This window comes from Paramisgurnus dabryanus, chromosome 21 (genome assembly GCF_030506205.2).
Source record: "Paramisgurnus dabryanus chromosome 21, PD_genome_1.1, whole genome shotgun sequence".
NCBI lineage: Eukaryota > Metazoa > Chordata > Actinopteri > Cypriniformes > Cobitidae > Paramisgurnus > Paramisgurnus dabryanus.
Genome location: NC_133357.1, coordinates 15,110,755 through 15,131,665, shown reverse-complemented (window position 1 = coordinate 15,131,665; position 20,911 = coordinate 15,110,755). Strand labels below are relative to the sequence as shown.

The 20,911-nt window shown below is 37.3% G+C and overlaps 1 protein-coding gene across 9 annotated transcripts in view; it reads left to right on the top strand.

The window, feature by feature from the left end:
• agrn (agrin) overlaps positions 1–20,911 on the top strand; it is a 294,150-nt gene that overhangs the window by 73,441 nt on the left and 199,798 nt on the right. For 7 of the 9 annotated variants that reach the window (XM_065285836.2, XM_065285837.2, XM_065285841.2 and 4 more), the window contains exon 3: positions 4,290–4,310. The exons of the other annotated variants lie outside the window; for them this stretch is intronic. In XM_065285836.2, coding sequence (XP_065141908.1) covers positions 4,290–4,310 — 21 coding nt within the window. The remainder of the gene's footprint in view (positions 1–4,289; positions 4,311–20,911) is intronic. 9 annotated transcript variants of the gene reach the window in all.

Here is a 20,911-nt window from a genome sequence, read left to right as displayed (position 1 = left end):
TATTTTTATATAAAAATACAATAAACTGGACTCATTCCGTTAAATGGATTTTTGGTTATATTGCCTCCCCTAGTATGTGCTAAGAGCATCCGGTTTTTGAAGGAGGTGGTATTTAGTGGCTTTTGCATTTGAACTTTTCATATAATTAATACAAAAGCCCCCCATGAAGCCCCACCTCAAACCCAAAGTTCAACGACATGCAGGTTAGGTGAATTTTTGAAAATAGCACTAATCAAAGGAAGTTATACCACTTTATATATAAACTTTATAAATGAACATTATTTCTGCTAATTCTCATAGCCTGATTTAACACAGTATTAAGAGGATGTAACCGGATTGTTCAGTCAGGATTACACATTTGTATTAATGTCTGTACTGTAGGTATGAGAACAGCCAAGCCACATGACTTCATGGCTCTGCTTAGCCGGGTTATGTGATGTCAAGCCAGAAAATGAGCTGATTTACATAAGTGTGAAAGTCTAAAAAGTCTTAAATCCAAAGGAAATCTAATGCAGAGGGCAATAAATGTGGAACAGTCTCTCCCAAATGCAAATGGTGCCTGTGACCTTTAGCTGAGGAGTTAAGTGCTGTCAGGATAACTGCAGACAGAGGAGCTCTGAACTGGATAGATAGCACAAATAGCTTTTAAGAGTAAAGAGTGTCACAGAAAGGGTAATTAATCTGCGGCCTATATAAATTGCAAAGAAAAGTCATCTGTCCTTTCTGAAGTTGAAGAAAGTGCGCCACAGGTTTTCTCTCATTGAGTGTCATTCACTACAGTTACTGCACAACCACTGTTACTGCAGAAAAGTACGGGTGGGGCGGAATTGATTCACATGAATTGCGATTCGGTCTTCTAGCGATTTTGCTTCAATTCACAAATGTCAAAAATCTATTGTTCTTTAAAGTTAGTTTACAAAAAAGCAGGCAAAAGCATGCCCATCTTAGTAGGGTGCTCGACAAAAAATATCCCATCCCAAAATATGCCATGTAATAGTTTTTAATAATAAAAATTTTTGATACCTTTGGACAAGAAATTGTGGTTTAAAAGTTTATATTTGTTATTTTTCTTGTCAAAAATGAAAATCGTTTCACTAGATAAGACCCTTATGCCTCGTTTGGGATCGTTTATAGTCCTTTGAAACTCCGTTGAAAAAAAACTGTTACGTGTTGAGTCAAGTGTTGAGTGTTGGTGTTCATTAAAGTCCATTAAAATGAGAAAAATCCTGCAATGTTTTCCTCAAAAAACATAATTTCTTCTGGACTGAACAAAGAAAGACATCAACATTTTGGATGACATGGTGGTGAGTAAATTATCTGGATTTTTCTTTTAAGAAAATTGACTATTCCTTTAACAAAGGTGTATAATGATGATGAGAAGATATGGCAGTTCCTGGAACTGCCTGTTGACATGTAGAATTAATAAGTCACATTTAATTACTACTTTTTAACTTTTTTAATGTCTGACAACAGAAACATAACATATGTCAATGAGAATGGCTTTATTGAGCACTTCGTTGCATTATAGTACATTTTACCATGGGCCTGTTGAATGCTTTATTCTGATTGGTCGAGAAATTTTCTATGGGTGTTGATTATTTATCTGTAAAATGCACACCTGACCTGATAAATGTCTTAAAATAACCACCAGAGCAATGTTTGTGGTTTGCGAAATTATTAACTGGTGCTTTGAATTGTTTGGAAAAAAAAATGCACACCCGTGTTGGCACTCCGATTTGCATTACCACCTTGTGCATTATTTTCGTTTTTCATCAGTTATTCCTTACGTATATGACAGTTCCAAGACTAGTAACTTCACAAATATGCTAATTAGTATGTCAATAATCGATTCTGAATTGAACCGGGGCCCTAAGAATCGATTCATGAAGGTACAACGATCCCCACTCCTACAGAAAAGCAAGTCAATTCTGTGAGATTTACGTTATATGCACATACATTTCTTTGAGAAGTATACTGAAGATGTCGTTTTTAAAGTATTGTGTCCCTATTGGACCTCAGTGTCGGGGTCCTGATCAGGGGAAGCCAGGGTTGTACTGCACTGCAGTGATACAAGTGTCTCCCATGCAAATTCAATAAGCTCTTTGTTTTCTTTTTTTTGTGCTGCACTAAAGATCAAATATCCTTTTCTGTGACTCAAGTGACTTGAAAGTCTCACTTTTACTGTGATCTAGCAAACCCACAAGGACAAGAATCTTTATCGCATACTAATTTCGAAAGAGGGTTTCTTTCTTTTCTTTCTTTCTTTCTTTCTTTTGACTAAAATGCTATTATGCATGCCAGACCTTTGTAAAGAATCAAGAATTACAATAATCGATCCCTTTTAAAGAATTGCACTTCCAAACTTGTTTTCAAATGCTTGTGTATATAGGATCCCAAAATGCTGTTTTGGTGTAAACAAACATGGAACATGGTGTCGTGTCATGTCAACCGTCTTTAATTTTATGACCTCTCCAGATGAAGTTGTATGCATGCATATGTGTCTGTAAAGTGGTCAAGCATTCTCTTATCCAGAAGGTGAAAGTGAAGGCCAGTCCATCTGTTTCTTTGAGAACCACTTGTCAGTGTGAATGAAACGCTCAACTTCATTTAGAAGCACACATATCTGCACTTTTTCTGCACACTGCGCCTGCCATCTGTGACAAGTGTTTCACGTACCCATCAAACTGTGCATACGCAGCATGATGTTCATGAGAGGTGCTTTATAGATGCCAGCTTATGGAAATCTATGTAGGAGTCACTGTCTTCTACTCATCCATCATTTAAGCTCAGAATGCAACATATCACGGTCGGGGCGCCGGGTGAGTCAGACATATGAATTGGTAAGAAAAGAGAGACATCGCTCATTTGCTACTAACAAACATGAGCTCAGAGAGTGCATTAAGGTGCAAAACTTATAATGGGCCATTTGTTTCATTGTTGATTCAAGCTGGGATGACAAATGATGAACAAACCCGGTGACCTGAGACCAGAGGAGAGACAGTGTGAAGGATGGAGAAAGAGGTTTTTGCTTAGTGGATCCAAGTACACATAAGACTGAAGCTTGTCTCTTTTTAATGTGTACTTTTTTTTTCCTTTTTTGTGCTTACAAAATACCAACCAAGTGAGCCACAGAAACACTAATTATAATAGTGATGTTGTCATTTATACACATAGTTTGCAATATGAGCATGACAGAAAACCAGAAATGGAATTTTATGTGCGCTTTAGTTTAAACCTGTGCTAAACACGTGAGGTAAATGCAACAATCACAGGTGTAGGTTTAAGTGAAGGGTCTTTAGTGAGCCGACACCTGCGTTTAAAGGCTTGACTTTGGCAGTACAATAATAGCCTGTGGTGGAGTGGCTGTCTGCTTTATTTTGCCTAGGTAAATTCATCCTCGCTGCGCATTCATGCTTTATAGATGCGATCTGGTTTGCAGTCGGGATCACTTACTCACAATCTGCTTCAAAATAGAGGTTGATATGGCGACAGTGTGTGTGTGTGTGTTTGTGTATGTATGTATGTATGTGTGCATGCTTGTTTATCTACCAGGTGCATCATTCGCATAAGGGCAACATGCTGTAGTTGTTGTGAACATGAGGAGGTCTTTTGTCGGGAAGAAGCCGAAATTAGCTTGGATCCTGAAAGACAAGGATTTGCGGGTGATTCTCAAAAAGAAATGGCCAGGTCAAATTTCACCCCAAATTAAACCATAATAATGCTTTAAACAAAGCAAGTGTGTCTGTAAAAAAAACACCTTTTGCATCTTATTTTGAAAAATTAAGCAAATTTTCTCTTTTAAATTAATATATGGAAAATGTTTTTATATTATTATATATATATACTATATGTGAACTGTTTTTGATGTTTAATGTTACAATCTTGATAATACTATAAAATAAGTCTAAAAAATATATATTTAAAAAATATATAAATTAATTACTGTATGATCGGCTGCTATCCTTTTTAAGACTCATTTTGCGGTCCTTTCAAATTTGTATTCGGTCAATATATTGCATTTGATCCTTACTTCATGGAAGTTTCTAATAGAAACCAAAGTAAATCAAAAATATTTGTGTGGTTATAGACTTGAGGAAATCTATTTTAGTTGTATGGGGGTTAGGAACATGATGGATAGGCTTCATCAGATATCACCACTCCATCTTAAACGCTTGTTATGTCTCCACCTCATTCCCCTCACATCTTTCCCACAATGCCTCTCACAAATGCTCGCTGCATGAGCACTAACCAATGTTTTTCTTGTCTTTTCTTACTTTTGCCTTCTGAAGATCATAGAAGGATTGTTGCAGGTAAGCACATCCAAATGTCTCTTCGGTGCCTCTCTTAGATGATGTACACTTAAAGGAAACACCACCGTTTTTCAATATTTTACTATGTTCTTATCTCAACTTAGATTAATTAATACATATCCATATTTTTTCAATGCATGCTCTTTTAATCGTTGTACAGCGCCTCGTGAATGTGTTAGCATTTAGCCTAGTCCCATTCATTCCTTAGGATCCAAACAGGGATGAATTTAGAAGCCACCAAACACTTCCATGTTTCCCTATGTAAAGACTGTTACATGAGTAGTTACACAAGTAAGTATGGTGGCACAAAATAAAACTTTTGTTTGGAGCCATAGGAATGAATGGGGCTAGGCTAAATGCTAACACATTGACGAAGCACTGTACAAAGATTAAGTGCACGCATTGAAAAAAATAGGTATGTATTTATTAATCTAAGTTGAGGTAAGAAGATAGTAAAATATTGAAAAACAGTGGTGTTTTCCTTTAAATCCCCTCTTACTGCTCTGCAGAGCCTGAAACATATCTAAAGCTGAATCGCTGGGATTGCTTTATAAACTTCCTTATTTTGGTGGGGAGGATGTGTTTGGATTTTGTTTGCATTCCATAATGCTTTCAAATCAACCCTTCAACCCACCATTGTTGTGGCCCGTATGAAGCACCCGGCCTTATCCTCCACTGTCCTATCAAAGCTTTTTTGCTGAGGGAAAGAATCAGGATAGAGAGACTCTTTGAGTCGGTGGCTTGTGAGGAATCTAAAAGCTTGTGAGGAATGAGCCCCCCTTTTTTCCCCCAAAAAGTGGCTTGATAGCTGTGCCAGGCTCTAATTGAAAATGGCTGTAATGAGTGTGTGAAAGATCAACGCGGTCTCACTGCACACATTCTGCGGGCAAACCCCTGGAGTGCGGTTAAAAGACGGAGGGCCCTTCCTTGTTCACCCTGCACACTAATAGTCTCCGCTTTAGTAAACTGGTAAGGGAGATTTTTTTCTCCCAGGAGGATGAATGGGAAGAATCAATGAGTGTGTACCATGTCCGAAAGTCACCGCGATGAGAGGAAATAGAGACGGATAAAAGGAGCGAATGTTGAAAAAGGAATAGACTTAAGTGTTATTCAATCAGATATAAAAGCTTCTCCATAGGGTCCTCACTTTTTCTTATAACATTTTTAAGAGTTTACACATTAAATATACAATTGTGGGTGGGTACTTTTAGTTTTTTTAGTATTTACTTTCATGGATGTAATTATTGTAGATTTCAGTAATATGAAAAAAAATTTATACAGTGCACCCCCTTCACAACAGTGGTGCAATTTCTTAATTTTAAATATTTTGGTACCTGACCTGGACATTTCACTGACATTTATTACATGTTTTCTAATTAATTTACAAAATTTGGACAATTTTATTCTGTAATTGTTTGCTATAACTTAATTATGTGCAGTGAACACATAATCCTCTACGTGTCATTAACATGAATTGCACAACGCTTGCACATAAGTTATTTCAGCATCTATGGCTAAATTCATGGTGAGAACCGGTTAATCTACGTATCTAATACAAGGTAATCCATTGACCTTATCACTTAACCTCCATGTTTTTGGACTGTGGGAGGAAACCGGAGTACCTGTTGAAAACCAACTCTGACACAGGAAGAACATGCAAACTCCACGTAGAAAAGCCACTCGATCCATCCGGGGCTCGAACCAGGGACCTTCTTGCTGTTAATACTACTTATTAAGCCACTGTGCCAATCCCGCCTTATAGTTATAAACAGAACCACTGGTCTGAACGAGCCAGTATAAAAAAATCCTTAATGTTTATCCCTGGGTACAGTATGCTGCAGAAAAAGTGAAACAACAAAAATAAAATGATGAAGTTGTTTTTGTTTAGTTTTTTTTAATGTAGAAAGGCGCTCGGATGTTCTGATGGAGCTGTAAACATCATTCTATAATCAATCACAGTGCATCTAAATGTTCTGGAAAACAAGAATCTAGCGTCTCTTAATGTGTTGGCACACGAATTGCATGTTTTGTTGGTTTGTGGAGTGAGCTCTGGGGTCATCATGGTACCACAGTTAGGGAGGTTCTGAATTTATGCCATGCTCCTCCCTCTTCTCTGCACCCTGTCCAGCGTTATAAGGTGGCGAGTGTATTTGTAAGTTTAGTTTTGGGTGTCTGGCTCAGAGCGCCGTGCCCCGTAAGGCAGCAGCTGTTGCCTGGAGAGCTCATTAACTCCAGAGATGTGACTTCTGTTTTCCTTTCGAAGCAGATATGCAAACACAAAACAACCACCTGCAGGGAGAAGCCCTGATGATGGCGCCCGGCACCTAGACACACAAACACACACATACACCTCAGCCACAGAATTACTGTTTAACACAACAGCCTGAATTCGTATTATTGGCTGCTGTTTTGTTTGCATGATGTGATTACGGCTGAATGCATCTCAAAAGACATGGGAGGATTTTCAGGTATTTTACCCAACATGATCTCACGAAGTTCCGTGGGATAGTCACGGAATTTTTTGCACATTTTTCCGTGGCATTCTCACGGATCTCCTCATATTTCCGTGGCCCTGACACGGACTTTCTTTTCCGTGGCATTCTCACGGATTGGTTACTCAACTGTTTTTTCCTATTTTCAAACCATTGTCGCTTCGGTTTAGGGTTAGATTTGGTGTTTGCGTTAGTATTTCACTTTAAGTATTGGTTTATACTATTTTTTTTATGTATTCTTTTATATTTTCTAAACTTTAATCAATTGTCGCCTGGCGTTGGGGTTAGAGTTGGGTTTGGGTAGGGATGTCATTTTATGTAAATCTAACCCTAAACCGAAGCGACAATGGTAAGAAAATAGGACAAAACAGTTCAGTAACCAATCCGTGAGAATGCCACGGAAAAGAAAGTCCGTGGCAGGGCCACGGAAATATGAGGAGATCCGTGAGAATGCCACGGAAAAATGAGCAAAAAATTCCATGACTATGCCACGGAAATTCGTGAGATCAGGTTGATTTTACCATTCTATCCCGCCATTATCCCGTTTAAATGATTTCACTTATTTCTACATGTAAGAGAGCCATACAACAAATAAAACATATATACCCACCCATTATCTCACCTAAGCCCTTTTCACAATGAGATTACGGAAAATACACAGAAAACGAGTCCAGGATTTGTCTGGGATCATTCGATTTTTGGTTCATTCACACTGCCAATGATTTTCTGGAATCTGTGCGTGTAGTCAGACACATACAGTACCATAAAGATCCTGTAAAGACAAGTAAGTGTTTAAACTTCTGCACTTGTTAGTTTGCTGATTATTCGTGATTTTTTTTTCGACAAACCATGCACATGCATTTTTGTTTATGACAAGATCATAAGGAGCTTGTGATGCGCTGTTCTGTCATGCTGGTGAATGATCTCAGCTCCAGTGCGGATAGTGACGAGATCCCTGATCTCTGCTTCAGTCCAGTTTGCCAATATTACACGGCGCCCAAAAATAGTCCCCTTGGTAACTTTCAATAGCTGGGACTATTGCTCCTGCTCCATCCATGGTACGGCAGCAGAGTCCTTGATTACCCCAAAAAGAAAGTACAGTTCCTAGCCATATCGGCATAGAAAAATCGCAACTTTTAATTTTCCGTCGTTCTTAGTACACGATGTAACTCTGAAGAGTCGAGTTTAAAAATAAAAACAATTTGGTTATTTTTGTGCGCGATGCTAATGGTCTAATCAGATTCAATGAATTATGCTAAACTATGCTAAAAGTGGTACAGCCAGACTCGGAGATCGACCGAATGGATTTCAAAACGGTAAAACTCTACGTTACTAGGTCCTCCCTAACGGAGCAATCCTAGAACATTTACAGGATGTGTTTGTGTTCGCACAGAAGCCTTTCTGCCAATTTATGGACATTTTCTGGGATCAAAGTGCCGTGTGAATGGGGTTCTGGTGGTAATAGGGGTTAAGTAAAGAATGAGAGTTTGAGTTTTCATAAGGCTTTTTGGAATACTTAATTATTATTGGTCAATTGGGGTTAATTCTTCTTGTGTAATGATCATTAAACTGTATAATTAACTGTTTTACGATATAGTTATTAACTGTATCACTCCCTCTTTCCACATAATACAATAATTTTAACCGAAGTACATCCCTGTAGCTCAGTGATGCAAGCATTGCATAGCAACGCAAAGGTCATGATAATAATGCAATGAAATGCAAGTCGCTTCGGATAAAAGCATCTGCCAAATAAAAATTTTTTAAAAGTCAGTACAAGCCCTTTAGAGTGACACAAGACCCTTCTGCTTTATTTCAGTGCCCTAATATCCTAATCAATGTATATTTTGTTCTCCATAACAAAACTCATAGAACCACAGGTGGAAAACGGATCAAAACCAAAGGCAAAAAATCAAGGGCCAGATTTACTGACATCATTTTGTCATTAAACAATGACTTTTTGGATTTATTAAAGACGCGCAGTGGATTATTAGCGTTGAAAAGGTGTGGTAGTTATTTTTACCTTATTGCATATGCATTTCTAGGTGTTTTCCTTTCAGATGCAAAATGCATGGGAGGAGAATATTTGAATGATTCACCCAATGCGATTTACAAATGTTTGCGCATGTGAAATTACTGGTATTTGCGCAATTATTTAACTTTAAAAAAGTATGCCTTAAATAATTTTGTGCTTGAAATGGCATTGCATAGATCAGAGAACGCATGGTACAAGGCAGAGGATTTGTGAACAAGTAACCGAGGATATTATTACTCAAAAAATATATGTTTGCCAAGCCATGTTATTTTTATTTGCTGGAGAAAATAACAGAGGAGTCCCTAGAAGTCACACAATACCAGGTGTTTCAAAACGTCTTGTAAACCATTTTTTTAGTCCTCCAGTTCTTTTGAGTGTCCTATGGCTTCATTAGCTTGAATTTCACACCACAATTTTTTCGCAGCGATGTCCATGGTGCTGAACTCAAGCGCATCAGGCGTTAGTAGATCACCTGCACCTCATCATCTCTGCAACCCTGAACTAATTTGCGCTGCTCTAAGTAAATTGTGTTGGTCATTATGGAAATCATCTGTTGTGCCTGTGTTATTTATTTTGCGCTTTTTTATATTACCACTCCCATAGGCTTTTTTCCTGTTTAGTAAATCTTGCCCCAAATGCCATTTTGAGGAAACACAGGCAACTAAGCCATGGTTAAAATCCATTGTAACATAAGTTCTTTCTAGGTAGTGGTAGAAAATCTTACAATTTAGTCCATCATGGGTGTATGTGGGCTGCTGCCTGTTTAATGGGCTGTCTCAAAGTTCAATGAGGCTGTTTATTATCCAGCTTCTCAGAGGTGTGAAAAAACCCTGTCCCGTGTCTTTTGTCACCATGGCAGGGCCACATATAAACACCATCCAATAAACACTTCTCCTAAGCACAGTGGGCATCCGATGACTATTGTCCCATTAGCTGAACTCGCTAGAACCTTACCGTTTGTTTCTTTCATAGGTTTTCCCCGCTTGACGCATGATGGAGATGGCTTTGCTTTCTTCTGGATTATCAGAGCACCTTTTTCACCTTTGATGTTTTTTTCCCCTATAAGAGCATTTTTTGTCGATCACTAAACCTTATTTATAGTTGCATTTAAATTAGATTTTTTTTTGCTGTTTTTGCATTAATGCCCCGAGTTTTTTCTGTCCCCCTGTTTGTAACAGAACTCTGACATTCAGTGCTTTCTAAGGACCTGCATTAAAAATGTCTGTGAAGAAAAATTGCATGTTTGTGAATGGATCATTGGGGGAACCTGTTAGATTAAATGCGTTCCATGTGCAGTCATGTGCACAACAGTGCCAAATTCATTTTCTCGTGTGCTCTTTATCTCACAGCCAGAGCGACGGTAATAAGTTTGTTACCTGCAAGATCGCAATTATAGGGTGGTGAGGAGTAAACCCGGTGAGCCACGCCTGAGGTTTCAGCACAGCCGGCAGCTAAACGTTCAGATTCATTAGTGGCTCACTGCTGTCTGTCACAATGACTAATGCTTATTTTCACTTTGATTCAGCTTGGCACCAGATCGCATAAAACAAAACATGCGGGAGACTCTGCAGAACATGAGTTCTGTCGGTTAATGTACTTTTTAAAAATTGTATCCGCATGAAGGATGATGTGAAGGATGAGGTGTAGGGATGCAGTTTTGTTGTTGCTTGCAGCTTTGTGGGCTGAAATGCATATCACTGTGAGAAATACAGGCTGTAGTTTTGCAATATGCTGTTTGGTAAAATAAAGGCACGCAGGGTCGAATGGTGTTTTAGGTCTTGTCTACATTGGACTCAATGCATTGCAGCGAATGCAGATTCAGTTAATTTTCCATTTAAATGTTATTTTTGGAAAGTCAGCTTTACAGTAGGGGTGGGACGGTTGTCATGACCACCGCACCACCGTGGTGGTGCAATGCCACCGCAGTGTTGAAGTGCCACCGGCAGTTGTGTGACGTCACATATCAGGTGAATAATTAAACAAAATAATAAGTAAAAATTGCAGTTTTTTGTACACGTGAAAAAATAATAACAAAAGTTGTACAGTAATTTATAGCCTAAGATACAAATTTATAACATTGTTTTATGTTAATACTAGGGCCGGGACTCGATTAAAAAAATTAATCTAATTAATTAGAGGCTTTGTAATTAATTAATCTAAATTAATCGCATTTTAATCTCATATAAATATTTGACCTGAGAACATTAAGAAGTAATTTTTACATGGATTTTTATGAATAATGACTGAATACATAAGCTTAACAAAATATTGTTTATTTTTGTTCAACCATGTCGTTGTACCCGGAGTGGGGCTAATGTCCACCCTAGCTGCTGTATGTTTTGCATTGAGATTATACTTGAGGCTCGATGTGCTGCGGTGATATGTGAATTCCTTGTTCCATATCTTACACACAACCATGCTCTTATCGACGCTTACCAGTGATGCGCGGGTCAATGTATAAACAACCCGCCCGCAACTCGGACCGCAACGAAAAATATATATATATTATACCCGACCCGCTTCCTGGCCCGCATTTCTTAAAGTAGTTTGTTTAATATTGCAGGGTTCGGGACTTCTCAGGTTTTGACTGTCTGTGTTCTGGTACCTATGTGCGCGGATGCCCCACCTCGCGTATAAAAACAACAAAACATAATATACTATATATAAAATATATAAAAATGTGCATAATATATTTTTTAAGTTGCACATCGTTTATAGGTTTCTTAAGTGGGATTCGGATGTGAAAAGCGCTGCATAATGTACGCGCCTTTAGTGTTACCATTGAAACTTAACTAAATTAAAAAAAATAAGAGGTGATATATAGCTTTAGCCTACATAAATGCTTATTGCTTTAATGTTGCGAGTTCCTCTTCAGCTTTTCTTGCTGTTATGTTTATAATAGTTCATTGTTCAGAGTTCATATTGATGATCTTATAGTCAATTTAAAAATGTTCTTACAAACTGACTCTATTCGTTTAACTTTTTTCCTTTACCTGCCGTCGCTGTTCTCTGTGCGTGTCCTCCGTCAAAGTAGCCTATTAAAATTAATATGAAGTTGATTTTTAAAAGTCTTAAGCACACCGCAAATCAAACGTGCTGCTACAGTATGCTCTAAATGCGCGTGTAAATTTAACTTCTGGGCACTGCCAGGCTGATTTTTTGAAAAGTAAGTGATATAGGCTACTCACTGCATGTTTTGGCATTCGGTAGCATATGCATCAATGAGATGCACGGTGTTGCTTTTAATGTTCTTTTTAATTTATATTCACAAAACCTAACAACAAAACATTGTTTATAATTACGAGACAAATTATTTGAAACGAAATTCGTTTTAAAGTAGCAAACAAAACTTAAATTAAACTCGTAATAAACTAATTAAATTGAAACAAAACAACATTACAACAATATTTAAACCCAACAATACTCAAACATTAACATATAACAGACATTAGGATACATGTTAAAATAATCTGTAGTTTGTTGGTAGATGTTTATTGGGCAAAACCTCCGTTGCAAACCTCCATTTACCAGAATAAATCATTTTTACTTTGAAATTGATGCGTTGTCACGTTAAAATCAGCTGTTCGTTTAGGTTCCGTCTACTTTTATTTACACTGCATCACAACCCCGGAGTTCTCGAACTAAAACAGGGTCTGCAGCATTTACGAATGACTCTATTAATAAGTGCGATTAAAATGCGTTAAAATGTTTAACGCGTTATTTTTTGTGTAATTAATTAATCTTAATTAACGCGTTAAAGTCCCGGCCCTAGTTAATACACAAATCTCCGCTACATTTATGGCGTTTCCACTAAACTGGTGGATTTTAGCATAACTCAGCACGTTGGAGTTTAGCCATGTCACTGTGTTGTGCGTCTGCGTTAGTTTCTTTTGGTCTCCAGTGACAGTGAAATACACACACATCACGTTTGTCTTTTGATGTGAAATAAAAAATTTACCAGGTTAAAGTCGCGCGCATCAGGAAGCGCATTTAGTGAAAGCTATTTTCTTTCACCATTTAATCCACCCTTACCCCCCCCACGGACCCCACCACCGCAACACCGGCGGTTGTTGTTGATGGTTCCACCGCGGTGGTAAAAATTTGCCACCGTCACAGCCCTACTTTACAGAAAGGGAATTTTAGTTTAATAACAGTATTTTTAATGCCGTTTTAAAGCTTGAAGTTCAAAAATATTTGTTTTATATAGCCATCTAACTGTAAGGCTTTATTTGCTTTTCACACTCATAAACTAGAGCGGTTGATCTATTTGACCCTCTCAACCCAGGACATGCAAGCGTGAGTGTGTTCTTGATGCAGAAACGGTGTTGCATGACCTCGTCCGGGATGTACGGTATACACTGACAGTGAATTGAGTGACAGGAAGTCATTCATTTTCAATGAGAATTAGCAATTTGAGAACACATGAGCAACAGCAGCTTTTAGCGATGCATAAATGTTGAACAAACTTTCATTATGCAAATGACTTGATGAGAGCCAATGAGAGTGCCTACAGCTTCATCTCTCTATAATAGCTCACCCCACCAACACTTTCCTTAGTGACTCATCTTACTTTTTCTTTAGTATCATTACTGTTATTTCCCAGTCCCAGTGTTTAACCCTATTTTTTATTATTATATAAAGCATGCTTTATTTGCGAAGTGGGTTGCCAGGTACCCTCGCCCCTTAACACACACTTTTTTTTAACTCTGCGACTTTCAGAATGATCAGCTGTCATCTTTTTTCTTAAATTAATCCAAAGCTACTATCTATACTTATGTGTGCATGTTTATTTTTCATATTCTGGGCATAAGTTAGCACTAGGCCCTAACACACGGCCAAGCGGGACCCCAGAGGCCTTTTATCTATGCCACAGAGCCCATAAAGGGTACATTGCAAATTCAAATTAGGTGTTTGCTATTCGATTCACAGTGGGTGGAGGGCTTCAGACATGTGCTTTGTGTGATTATTTTATGATGTGCATGTCTTAGAAAGTCATACTGAAACTAGTGTATGTGGCAGAGAAAGATGGAAGTAGTTGTGTCAAATGAGACGTTACTTTCTGTTAACAGTTTCAAGATTTTCCATCCCCTTAGCTAACAGATAATGATCATAGCCTGTCATGGCAAAGCACCTGAAAAGGGAGGTGTTTAATATTATATGTTAAGATCTACATGAAAGATTGATCATGAAGATTTTTCTTTATTCGTCTGTTTATTTTATCTAATGCCATTTCTGGATTGTTGTTCTTATCTTCTTTACCATTCTGCAAACTGCAACATCTGTCATACTTTTGAGTTTGCTTAAAGCTTGAAAGCTCCATTCCCTTTTTTATTGCAGATATAACTTGTCTACATTTTGTGACAGAAGAAAGCCATTTTAGGTTTAGCACATGTGGGTCAGTGAACGGTAACAGAATTTTCATTTCATTCTGAATTATTCCTTTAAATATTGTGGCTAATGCAATTAAACTTTTTGCATCCCTTAACTCTTTCCCTGCCAATGTGCCAATATTTCTGCTATTATTCACTAAGTGGTGCTCTTACCCAACTTATTAAACACTTATCTAAAAACAGTAAAAAACTCTGTGTACGTTTTGATCATCGTTCTGAATCTGATCTCTAACAAAAGTCCTTTACGAAAATGCAGTTATCTTAGCTTTTTGCCAAAATGTTGTATTTTTTAAGAAACCTACCCATATTTGAGAGGTAAAATAAAGAGAACAAATGAAGATAGGATGAAACAGGTCTGTTCTTTCATTTGATATATTGTATGTTTATATATTTAAAAAAGACAGACTGATCTCATGGAAAGATATCATGTTATAATTACGCAAAATTTGATTAATTTATTAAGCTTTCAGCTTTTTTGTGCCTTAAGCATGAATGTCTTTTTCGTGACACTTGCACAAATTTCTTTAACTAGTTTTTTGTGTCCAGTGCACACGTGTCATTTTATGTATTGCACTGAAAAAATGATTCATTCAATTTACTCAATTTTTTTAAGGTAAGTGGTTGCAATCAATTTTTTTAAGCTACATTTAAACAAAAAAGATTAGTAAAGTAAAATACAATAAAAAGCTTTTGTTTAAATGTAGCTTAAATAAGTTGATTGCAACCACTTACCTTAAAAAATTGAGTAAATTGAATGAATAATTTTTTTCAGTGTGTTGTCTCATATTTTTTTCCTATTTTCTTATAACTGTCGCTTGGAGTTAGGGTTAGAATCACTTTCTGTTACATTTTTAGACATCCTAACCCAAACCCCATAATCTAACCCGAACTCCAGGCGAGAATAGTTTTAAAAGCGGAAGTAAAACATGTAGAAACCAATACATAAAAGTACATCCTAACCCAGTGGTTTTCAAACTGGGGGCCGCGAGATGGTGCCAGAGGGGCCCCAGTTTTATGACATTTTATGAAATACATTAATTTATCATGAATTCTGTGTAATTAAACCTAAAAAAACAAGGCTACTAACCAAAAGCACTACTTTTTTGTATAATTAAATTTTTTTTTTTTTTTTAGATGGTTTTAGAACAGTTTTGTGTCAAAAATTTTCTTTGGGGGGCCGCGAAGGAATGCACCGTACACAAGGGGGGCCACATGCTGAAAAAGTTTGGGAACCGCTGTCCTAACCCATACCCCAAATCTAACCCCAAGCCACAATGATTTAAAAATAGGGAGATCATGTTGATAAAAAAGAACATGTTCTGGAAGGCATTAAACTTTCGTAAAAAATATAAAAAATGCTGCCGATGGCTCGCAACTTAAAAAAAATAATAATACTGGTGGGAAAGAGTTAAGAGTGCAGTAGTCAGCTCGCAGCTTCTCAGACCACAGCTTTCTATCCCAAAATCAATACAGATCAGGCTAAACCCCTTAGCAGATTCTGCCTAGGCCTGTTCAATATTAAAGTTTCTTAAACTCACGTAAAGACAAGTTGGCATTCCTCATTTTTCATGTTTTCTTTAGTATCATTCACCCATTGTCGTGTTTTATTCGCTGAAGCTTTGATATGACTGTAGGCTCCTGTTCAAGTCAAACGTAACTCTAAACTCATTTCATCACCTTATTTTTTTTCTTCGCGTCTCTCCCTCTTACTATCTCTCTCACACCTTTCACCATCTTTGGGCTCCGTCCGACTTGAAATCAGATTGAAGTTTTGTAGCAGTTGTTGCCATGGCTTGTCTAATTGGCCATGGGCCATAGCTCATCCGGAGTCTTCTGTCTTCCACTAGACCAGCTTGCACTTCTTGGGCGTCTAAAAAATGTTTACCAGCTCGCTGTCTGTCAGTGTTTAACCAAGTTAGGATGTGTATGGTGTGATGCAAACAGCCTGCTGCTTCTGAAGGCCTTAAGGGCCTTGTTGCAGCAAGAGTATAAACCACAATACTCTGTTTTATTGACTGTGTTGAATGCTTGATAATTACTGTTGTTTTGATTTTAAAGAAGAGAGAGTGATGGTAGTGTTGAAAATGATTTATCACTGCTGGCTCTGACAGATCTGATCATTTTAATCCTCTAAATCAAACCCATGGTATTATGTGATGCTTCAGGCATGAGATAATGCACATACGGTATTCATCAGTTCTTTTTGCGAAATAAGGTTGAGTAATTGAATAAGCTGATCAGTCATCCCTGACCTGTCTGTTCATGTGAAGGACAGTCATTACATAGAAATGCTATATTTGATTTGACTGAGTCACAATTAAGTAACTAGTCAAGGAGAAAATGTTTTATTACATTCATAAATAGGTTGAACTAAATGTAGATTGCTAGATTAGCTGTTTTTCAATGTGACAGGTGTGTAGAAAGTCAGCCAGCATTCTTCATGCAGCCATACTGTACGTCTCACCTGTGGAAATCTTATATAGAGTACACACCGCCATCTGCTGGTCACTAAAGGCATTACTTTTCTACATTTTTGAATGGGTTTGATTGCCATTGAGATGAAATAGAGTTTAGCTCAGGTCACACCTCTGCATACCTTTGACTGAAATTTAAACAGTCTTCCTCTGTGACATGAACCATGTGCTAAATTTTAGTTTATTAAAGTTATATAATAAAAAAAACATCACAATACATTTGTTGGCTATAATTTAACTCCTTGTAGATATTGTACTGCTCAAATGAGTAGCATGATAAATAAATAAAATAATTAATTAATCTGATACTATCTACTTTGCTTTAGTGCATAAAAAGTATTAATAATATATGAATATTTTTTAAAACATGCTTAATAATAATATACATTGATTGCTGTAGCTGTTTAGGCGCAGTGTAGTTATGTTAAATGGGTGATTCTCACGAAATCCAGATTGAGAAGGTGTCCAGCATCAGAATTTTTAAAAAGCCCTTTTTTTTTGCACATATAAGATTAAGGTCTTAACTTACTATAACCATTATTTTTAGAGGATTTAAAAAATATTTCCTATAGAATTATTTAAATTTTTTAGATTATCATTATCAAAAATTACAATTACCACAACATGATATTACATTAAATATATGCATTTACAAACTCGTGTTTTGGTAATGAGAACTAAAAAGTTGTCTAGGTACTATGACAAACAAAATTTCAACTTTTATCTGGAAAGAAAAAATATGAACTGCTTACCTGGTAGCCATCTTGAGTGTTACGGTCAATTATGTCCCTTGCAACAAATATATTTTTAAATGTTTCTTGAGGGCTTAAACAATGATTGCAAATTGTTGCGGAGGATGAGAAAATTGGTCTTGTACACATTTATATTCCTTATTATTGTCTCTACATTTATCAATGATCACCAATTACCACATGTTTCTTTACTATAAATGTTTATAGTATAACATGCACTGAAGCTTTTTATTTTTTAGATTTTTTTATTATAAATATTTCCATGTCAAAGAACCCAAATCCAGTCATGGACACGTTCCAGTAATGAAAATTTCCCCCTTAAATGTAGAAAAAAACAACAAAATTGGTTTGTATGATGTCATTTGAAATCTTGTGCAAAATAGTACATGAAGAGATGTTTGTAACTCTATGCTTCTTATTTTGATAGCATTTACTTTTTATCAAAATGTTTCATGACACCTCATAAGTCTAATTTCGCGAGAATCACCCAAATGTGTTAGGTTTCCCCCAATGAGATGTTACTGTTACAAGTGTGAGTGTGAGCTGATGCATCACATTTACACCTGCCTGAAATAATATAATATGTGATGATCCCTTTAAACATTTCACACAAACCTTCTTAACATGTACAATACATGCATTCTATATGACAGCACCCTTCATATGTGAGTAATAATCACATGCCCACCTTTTAGTTGAAATTTATGTTAAAATGCAAAATTAAATCTTGTTATATAAAGAAATGTAAAACCAAAGAGATATCATCACCCATTTATGATGGCAACTGCACCACCGTTGTAAAAACTACAGTATGATCATTTGATAAAAGGCATCATTTGTCCATGTTACAGTACCAACACATCACTAATCACTTGATCATTCTTTTCTTATTTGACTATGACATGAGTCTTTAGAATTAATATGACAATACATAATTTGCATACAGTACTGTGATACTGATAAATTGTTACCAACAAACAGAATTGCATTTTGGCCCTTATATATGCAAACTAATGCTTTGACAGCGTAGGGCGTTTTTATTATGCCAGTTAAGTTGTTTATAATCATCATGCAAATGATCCAAGAACAGCTTAAAGTATATGAGGCAGGAGGCAGGCTATTAGTCAGCGCTCCCTTTTGAATCATATCCACAAGGGGGCGCAGCTGCACCTATGCTGATCCTCGTTGTTGATTAGCATCTGTATTGATTTTTATAGCTGCTTGAAAGGCATAAACCTAAATCCTTTGGATGTCAACTCGGAGAACCTCCTCACACATCATAATTCACATCCCCTGCCCATGCAATCACACATGAACATAGCTTTTACTCACAGGGATCATTATGAACACAGATAGCACCATTCAATTGCAGCCAGCTTTATGTTGCAAATGCTCCATTGATTTCATGTCTCTTTATGGCTGATGGATGGAACAATATCGTACGTGGCTGTTAAGAGATGAGACCGATTGGGTTGAGTGGATGATGAGCGGTGACCTAGAGGTCACAATGGGTGAGAAGCGAGAACATGGGCAAGGGCAGAGTAATACGATCTGTTTAACTTTCAGACGGCCACACCAGGGCACGGCAGGGCATGAGGTTCGTCCCCACCCAGCTTGGTGTTAAGTGGGGGACCCATCTGGTCAGCAGACATCTCTGATCCCCAGTGCTCTACATTAATAGAAAATCTTGGCGCCTGTCCATAGTTCCCCCCTTTATTTCTGGTCTCCTCTCATATCGGCTCCCCTGCTAAAATGCACACATCACTACCATTTCTTCTGATGTGTGCGTGTGTGTCGGGGGGAGGTGTGCTTAAATGGGGCTAAGGTCTCCATTAGCCTGCCTGACGGAGCTGGGCTTCAGGCAGCAGACAGGCGTGAGGGAATTGCTCACCCTGACCCCGATCTACCCGCCACTCACAACCCCACCCCTCCAGTTCCTCAGAACTAACCATCACCCCAATGCTTCCCCTCGGCACAGCTTCAAAAGGAGAGGTCAAAATCAGCATTGTGAAAATGATTTATTCTTTTTAAAAAGATGGAGGTCAGATTTTCAGCACATTGACTGTTAACTTATGGTGACTGGTCATTTTTTGCAATGCTTTGCATTTATGCATTAAGCAGATGCTTTTATCCAAAGGGATGTACAGTTAATACAAAGTATAAATTTTTTCACTATGCGTTTTCCCAAGGAGAACGTTTCGGTCTGTGTCGTGAAGCCAACACAGAAGTTACTTAAACTGCGATTCATTGACTGACACCTAGAGACTTCGTATTTTTGTTTAATCTTGAAATTCTTAAATCTAGATGTTTTTCTTGATGAGCAATAGACCTAAGAAAATAAGTCTAGTTTTATGACAAAAAAAAACCCAAAACATAAAATTTAAGTAAATTTGTGCTTAAAACGAGCAAAAAGATCTGGCAATGGGAAATGGACATTTTTCTTACATTTTTCTTGAATTAAGTGTTTAAGAAAACATTTGCTTTAAGCACAAATTCAATAAAATTGTATGTTTTTGTCTAAAAACTAGATTTATTTTCTTAGGTCATTTTGCTCATCAAGAAAATATATCTTAGTTTTTATTTTTAGATATTTGCACTGAAAACAAGGCAAAATGACTAAGGAAGAAAGTCACAGCAAAGAGACGATAGTCCAAAAACTTTACCAGTTGACAAATTTTTACCATTTTATCATACCTACCGGTTAATCGCCCGCCCCTACTAAGGCCGTGTTTGCGCACTCTCAGTATCGTAATGAATCAGACTAATCTGAATACAGAGATTGGTGTTATTTTGCCCACAGTGTTTTCATGACGATGTAAATGTGTAAAAGATATAATCACACTTAGAAATCACAGCATTTAAAGGAAGGAGCCCTGCGGTGTCTCCGGGAGGAAGTGTAAAAATAGAGAAGGCGAGCTGCGTCGCTGTTTAAGGACGCTGTCAGATTTCCCCACGCTTGTGCTTCATAATCTCAATCAGCATTCTGACACTGATTAATTCTGCTGGAGACACATTTTGGCTTGTCACGCTGTCTTACCCCTGTAGTTGTAAATGCTAGCAGCTCTTATGCATGTGTCAAATGGAAATCTGAATGACAAACATATGGACGATAATAATAATGAAAGGCATGGATTACTGTTTTAAAAATCTCACATATTTAGATACTTTTACATTGATGCATTTGGAAGACACCTTCATTCGAACCCATGCACTTTTGTGCTGCCATACAATGCTCTACCAGTATACAGGAGCACTGTGCATATCTTTTTATCAAATCGGTTCATATCTATTCTTCAATTCAAATGTGAAACAAGCTTCAACTTGAGAATCCCTGCGCGTCCGCGGCACTGAATCGTTCAATGTGTAATTAATTTATAGATCTGTGATTAAAGTCTATGCAAATGCACATTGAATCTGGGATGCTAACGTTATGGCAAAAAACAATGGCAGTCGTCAAA